This window comes from Eubalaena glacialis, chromosome 2 (assembly GCF_028564815.1).
Source record: "Eubalaena glacialis isolate mEubGla1 chromosome 2, mEubGla1.1.hap2.+ XY, whole genome shotgun sequence".
Classification (NCBI taxonomy): domain Eukaryota; kingdom Metazoa; phylum Chordata; class Mammalia; order Artiodactyla; family Balaenidae; genus Eubalaena; species Eubalaena glacialis.
Genome location: NC_083717.1, coordinates 147,309,473 through 147,316,727, shown reverse-complemented (window position 1 = coordinate 147,316,727; position 7,255 = coordinate 147,309,473). Strand labels below are relative to the sequence as shown.

General features: G+C 35.1%; 1 protein-coding gene and 1 non-coding gene across 2 annotated transcripts; one reads left to right on the top strand and one right to left on the bottom strand.

Annotated features, from left to right (window-relative positions):
- Nucleotides 1–1,847: 1,847 nt before the first annotated feature.
- LOC133085834 (U6 spliceosomal RNA) lies at nucleotides 1,848–1,954 on the bottom strand. Its single transcript, XR_009699627.1, has one exon. It is a non-coding gene; the product is annotated as a U6 spliceosomal RNA (small nuclear RNA).
- Nucleotides 1,955–4,569: 2,615 nt separating this feature from the next.
- On the top strand, nucleotides 4,570–5,214 carry LOC133085474 (FUN14 domain-containing protein 1-like). Its single transcript, XM_061182552.1, has one exon. The coding sequence runs from the start codon at nucleotides 4,570–4,572 to the stop codon at nucleotides 5,035–5,037; it is 468 nt and encodes a 155-aa protein (XP_061038535.1). The 3' UTR covers nucleotides 5,038–5,214.
- The last annotated feature ends 2,041 nt before the right edge of the window (nucleotides 5,215–7,255 follow it).

Sequence of the window (7,255 nt, the reverse complement as noted above, 5' to 3'; positions counted from 1 at the left end):
TAAATGACTAGCCCCAGATTCAATTTCATTTTAAGTCAACACGTATTTATTGAATATCACTATAGATCCTGTACTACAGAGGATCCGAGAAGAAGTTCAGATAAAGTTCAGTAAAGAGGTTAAGATCTGAACTGGACCCTGTGGGATGGATGAGATTATACTTTTGGGGGATGAGTTGCAAGAAAAGCAAGAAAGTTGAAAAAATAAACCTCTGTGATGTGAATGATTGTTCAGTTGCAAAGAGTTATTGCAAGTACCAGTCTGATATCAGAAACAGACAATTCACACAAAAATAAATAAAACCAAAAACACATGAACACAGAGTTATCCATTAAAACTACCCACTCTTCAACCAAAATGTCCAAACTGAAATAAAGTACTTAAAAAAACAAATAAAAGAATAAAAGCTAAAGCATGGACTATTACACAGATATACAAAAAATGGAAACTAATTACAGTATAGTATCAAGTAAAAAAGTGGGATACAAAGTTATAGCATAATTACATCAATAAAAAATATATATGCCTGTAACCCAAATTGCAGAAAGAACTTAGGTAGAAATACATATTATTCTTCCTTCTAGATTTTTTTTTTTTGATGTACTATCTTGTATTAGTTTCTTTCTTAGAGGGTGTATTAGTTTCTTTCTTAGAGGATGTATTAGTTTCCTAGGGCTGCCATGACAAAGTACACAAACTGGATGGCTTAAGAGAAATTTGTTTTCTCACAATCCTGGAGACTACAAGTCCAAGATCAAGGTGTCAGCAGGGCTGATTTCTTCTGAGGCCCCTCTCCTTGGCCTGTAGATAACACTCTTCTCCCAGTGTCCTCACATGACTTTTTTCTCTGTGTGTCTCTATGTCCTAATTTTTTCTTTCAAGGACACCAGTCTTATTGAATTAGGCCCATCTATATGATCTTATTTTACCTTAATTACCTTTTTTAAAAAAAATTTTATTGGAGTATAGTTGATTTACAATGTCGTGTTAGTTTCAGGTATACAGCAAAGTGAGTCAGCTATACATATACATATAACCACTCTTTTTTTTTTTTACATTCTTTTCCCATATAGGCCATCACAGAGTATTGAGTAGAGTTCCCTTTGCTATACAGCAGGTTCTTATTATTTTATATACAATAGTGTGTATATGTCAGTCCCAATCTCCCAATTTATCCCTACCCCACCCATCTCCTGGTAACCATAAGTTAGTTTTCTACATCTGTGACTCTACTTCTGTTTTGTAAATAAGTTCAATTGTACCTTTTTTGAGATACCACATATAAGCGATATCACATGATATTTGTCTTTCTGTGTCTGACTTACTTCACTCAGTATGACAACTCTAGGTCCATCCATGTTGCTGCAAATGACATTATTTTGTTCTTTTTTATGGCTGAGTAATATTCCATTGTATATATGTACCACATCTTCTTTACCCATTCCTCTGTTGATAGACATTTACGTTGCTTCCACGTCCTGGCCATTGTAAATAGTGCTGCACTGAACATTGGGGTGCATGTATCTTTTTGAATTATGGTTTTCTCTGGGTATATGCCCAGTAGTGGGATTGCTGGGTCATATGGTAGTTCTATTTTTAGTTTTTTAAGGAACCTCAATACTGTTCTCCATAGTGGCTGTATCAATTTACATTCCAACCAACAGCACAAGAGGGTTCCGTTTTCTCCACACCCTCTCCAGCATATATTGTTTGTAGATTTTTTGATGATGGCCATTCTGACTGGTGTGAGGTGATACCTCATTGTAGTTTTGGTTTGCATTTCTCTAATAATTAGTGATGTTGAGCATCTTTTCATGTGCTTTTTGGCCATCTGTATGTCTTCTTTGAAAAATATGGAATGCCTCGTGAATTTTCATGTCATCCTTGGGCAGGGGCCATGTTAATCTTCTCTGTATCATTCCAGTTTTAGTATATGTGCTGCTGAAACGAGCACCTTCTAGATTTTCTTTTGACACTGTTTTTATACCCTGTTTTTAATTATCAGTTTGAAAGTACATATGAGGAAAATTGAACTCAGTAGGTTGGCTGGGGGTGGGAGTGGGGAAGAAGGATATAGTAGGTAAATCAATAGGAGATTATAAAAAGAGAAGAAATTATTATCAAAATATTATTTAAATGCTAACATAAACCTATTATACTTCTGCTTCTTTTTTAATATTCTAATAAGTTATCCCAAGGAATCAGAAAAAGAGAAGCATGGTATAACAGAGATTGCACTAGTTAAATGCCATGTATTAATATTTCATGACCAGTTTTTTTCATACACAATCTAATGAAAGCTGTAAATTTTTTTTTTGATTATAAACAACAGAAATTTATTTCTTACAGTTCTGCAGGCTGGACGTGCAAGATCAAAGTGATGGTCAATTCAGTGTCTAGTGAGAACCTGCTTCCTCATAGACCACAATCTTCTCACTGTAATCTCACTTGGCAGAAGGCCAATGCTGTAATTTTTTTAAAGCACAAAATTGGAAAGCCACTGTGGCCACTGATATACTGACAGCCTAAAATATCTACATTTGGATTTTTCAGATATGTATTATGTTTTCAGACTCAAAAATAGATTTTTCTATTTTATATATTACCATTTCATGTACTCTTTATTCCTTTGTATAAATCCAAGTTTCCTTCCTGATGTCATTTTCCTTCATCCTAAACTTCCTTCAACACTTCTTGCAGTGCAGGTTTCCTGGTAAGAAAATGTCTTTATTTCACCTTCATTTTTTAAAGGAGATATTTGCTGGATATGCAATTACAGGTTAATAAATGTTGATGGGTCCCCTTTTCCTCCCCCTCTAGTAATTTTTTAAAATGTCATTCCATTGTCTCCTGATTTGCATTGGTTTTGATGACAAGTCAGTCATAATTCTTGTCATAGATCCCTGTATGTAATGCGTCTTGGGCTGTTTTAAATATTTTCTCTTATCATTAGTTTTCAACAATGTAATTACAATGAGTCTTGATGTTATTTTCTTTGTGATTATCTTTCTTGTTGTTTGTTGTACTTCTTAGAGCTGTGTGCTGATATTTTCCATCAAATTTGAAGAAAAATATCGGGCATTATTCCTCCAAATAATAGAGCTATTAGGATAGAGTTGATAGTTAATAGGATAGAGTTCTTTCTCACTCTATCCTATAAACCCAATTACACATATGCTATATCACTTGATATTGATGGTGTCCCAATATCAAGTGTTTTTTTAGAACAGCTTACAGAAAAATTGAATGAAAAGTACAGAGAGATCTTTTTCTACCTGATAATTTTAAATTTTATGCTGGATTGTGTATAGTATATTGTTAAGTGCCTAGATTTTATTGTCTTCTTTTAGATGGTGTTGAATTTTGTTCTGATGGCAGTTAATTTACTTGTGAATTGACACAGTACTTTTGAATTTTGTTTTTAACTTGGTTAGGGCAGATCTAGTCTTTATTTTAGAGCTAGAATATCCATTGTACTAAGGTGTGGCCTTTCTTGGCTATCAACTGAGTACCAGGGGTCTCTCCTCTCGACTGGTTAGCATTCCATGTATCCCAGCCCTGTGTAAGCTGCAGGACCCCTGTGATGGTTTCCTGCTTGGCCTTCAGGAGTCTTGGACTGTGCAAGGTCAGCTAAGAATTCAGTAGAAGTTATGAGGGGAACTTCATGCAGATTTCTAGAGTATCTTTGTGAAGCTCCCTCCTTTCTGAGAAAATTCCATTCATCTCAACACCTTTGAACTTTAAACTATGTTTCCTCAGCTCAGTGAGACTACCAGCTCTGTTTGGGTTCCCCATCCTTGCATCATGGTAAGGAAAATTATCTCCGGTCAGAAAAGAAGGGTGACTGTGCTACTTACATCATTTGTTTCCCTTCCATCAGGGATCACAATCCTGCACTGCCTCTTGTCCAACATTTGAAATGATTGTTTCATATATTTTTCTAGTTTTATGCTTGTTTACCACAGGTACCATTTAGCCTATCATAGTCAAAAACAAAATCCACTATAGAGTTTTTTATTTAAAAAATTGTTTAATGATTGAAAATTTCGAACACATATAAAAGAAGATGGAGGAGTAAGATGAAATCCTAGACACATATCACTCAACTTCAATAATTAGCAACTCATGGTCAATCTTGTTTCATCTACACCTATTCATTCATTCACCTCATTTCTATCTTATTTTGAAGCATATATTAGCCATCATATCATTTCATCCACAAATATTTCAGTATTTATCTCCAATAAATAAGATTTTTTACTATAGCCACAATACCATTTTCATACTTTAATAAGTTAATAATTCCGTAATATAATCACATAAAGAGTAAGTGTTCATAAAAGGTAAGAGGTAAATACTATTTATATGTTCTTGGGTAATTCAGTTAACTTCCTGGTGCCTCCATTTCCTAATCTATAAAATGGGTCTGATGGAAGGAAGTTGGGCTAGGTGTTGTCTCAGGCCCCTTACCCCCATCTTTGTTCTATAACTAAAAATCTTGTACTCTCATATTAAAAGTTATTATCTTGGTTTTGAGCAGCTTGCATTATTTAAAAAAAAAAGTAGATCATGGCGACCTGGAACGCCCCTCCCCAAGAATATGAAAGTGATGATGACTGTTACGCAGTGTTGGATTTAACTGAGTATGCAAGAAGACACCACTGGTGGAATCGAGTGTTTGGGCACAGTTCCGGACCTATGGTAGAAAAATACTCAGTAGCCACCCAGATTGTAATGGGTAGAGTGAGTGGCTGGTGTGCGGGATTTTTGTTCCAGAAAGTTGGAAAACTTGCAGCAACTGCAGTAGGTGGTGGCTTTCTTCTCCTTCAGATTGCCAGTCACAGTGGCTATGTGCCGATCGACTGGAAGAGAGTTGAAAAAGATGTAAACAAAGCAAAAAGACAGATTAAGAAACGAGCAAATAAGGCAGCACCTGAAATCAACAATATAATAGAAGAAGCAACAGAATTTGTTAAACAGAACATTGTGATATCCAGTGGATTTGTGGGAGGTTTTTTGCTAGGCCTTGCATCTTAAGGATATGAATGTTCTATCATAGTGGAGTCACCTCTGAGAAGAGAAATGGTGGTGACAAGATGGTCTCAACATTACCCATTGACAGATTCTCCAGGATGACAAGAAACAACTAGCTGGACAGTACCAAACTCACTGCTTAGCATTTTGCCATCTGAAATTTGGCAGACTAGTATCTGCTATAAAACAATCTATATGATCTGTGTATAATAGTATTCCTGAGCAAAACTGGCTTTCATTACTTTTTAAAAACTTGCATTTGCTTAAAATTTGCCTATAAAACACCACCATTGGATGTAGATATGGAGAGAGAAAAAAATCTGTTGGCTATATTCCCCAGTGAAGTATCATCCTCATTTTATTTAAATAAGATGTTCTCCATTGTGCTTTTTAGTATAGTGCCAATAATTTAAAAATTTGTATTATAGCTTCAACAGTAGGGCTGACTTTTTTTTAAAGATATGTTTGCAATAAACTGAAGAACTGTAATGCCCTTTTTATGGAAGGATTTACAAATAATAGAATTATTAAAGATATTAAACAAATTTAATACCAATTTTTAGGTTGTTTTTCCTGCAATTCTTACTTTGCTTACTATGTAATAACTGTAGTAAATGCTCTTCTAGGGAAATGCTCTTCTAGGGAAATACTACATGTCTAAAGCTCTTTTTCTTTTTTTGATGTCTATAGTTTAAAAATATCTTCTTGTGTATAAACTTCTAATTTTTTTATTCATTTGTTTATCTTGGCAGCCTGGGTAGAATTAATTATTTTAAGGGTACATATAGTTGGGTCACTGATTCGTTTTATTAACTTTGAGTGAACCTTGTTTTTCATTAAAAAAAATCCTAATTATTATTTTGACCCTTTCTTTACAAAGAGGTAAAAATCACCTTAAAATACTTAGTAGTATAGTATGAATTTATTGTCTGAAGAACAGTGATTTTCTATATAATCATGAAATTGTAGTTTAAAGAGAATCATCTCTTTGATCTAGTCTGAGATGTAAATGCTGAGGCTTTCAGCTTTTTAGGTAGCATTTTATGTTGGTCCCAACACTAGGCCAGTTGACTTGTTTCTCAGGGCCGATATCACACTCCCTCAGAGGGTCCTTGGCCTAGAAAAGCTTTTTGTATTGTTTGTTTTGTCCAGAGTTCTACGTTGGAATTGGGAAAAACATCAGAACAACGTGTGTTGGAATCTTCAGATTGGAAAGACTTTGCAGATACTCAGACTATCTCCTTTTGATAGGAAGTCCCTATAGTATTTTTTGTGTATTGTAAACATAAGGCATTTCATACTTGCAAGATTGTTACAGTTTGGGTGCTTTCATTTTTGCAAGACTCCTTAAAATTGAATGTGGGATTGATCTTCATTTTCTTCCTTTACTCTTAGCGCCTCAGATAAAATGCTAAATAAAACTCAGACTTTCTTAATATGAAGTGATTTTGCTTATAAATACTTAATTTTTCTTCTTTGAGCTTTTCTCTGTTTCTGCCGTGCCTAGCTTTTCATGACTGTGGAATTAAAAGGGAAAAATATTCTACTAGGCAGAACCTGGGCCGTGCTTCTGTGTGCCATATCTGGGTGATACCTTTCATCTGATACAGTGTGGCAAGCTACTGTGGGAAGCTCTAGGAGCTGGCTCAGTTTGTTCATTTTGGAAATATTTATAGTGTCTGTTCTGTGTGTGATACATTGGGAAAGTGGGGGGCACAAAAATGTCTGCCCTCAAATAAAGACTAAATATTCCTATATGAAAAGTTACATACTAATATAGGAGAACCTGGCATATGATTTAGTGGCAAATGAGTTGTAGAGATAACTACTTTCAGAGTACAAACATGAATGAAAAGTGAAAAAGAGCACTTCATTTTTTACCTATTCATTTCCAAGTACTTGCTGATTTGTTTGAAAATATTTGTATACCAGTGTGAAATATTATCAGCTCTCTCCATACGCTCTCCTCTCTGTTAATTCCCCTTGTTCTGCCTCTTGTCCGTGCCGTTTCCCCACGAGGTTGTACGCTACTTGAGGCAGTCATGTGTGGTGTTAATTAATCTATAACTTGTGACACACCCTGTGTAATGCTTTGCTCACCATAGGTATTCAGCTGATGTTGTGAATGAGTACGTGAAAAGCATATGACTGTGCTAGAGTTGGTGTCAACCTATAGGAAATCTTCTCCGTATGGCAGCCCCGTGAATCAGAAGCTCCATCA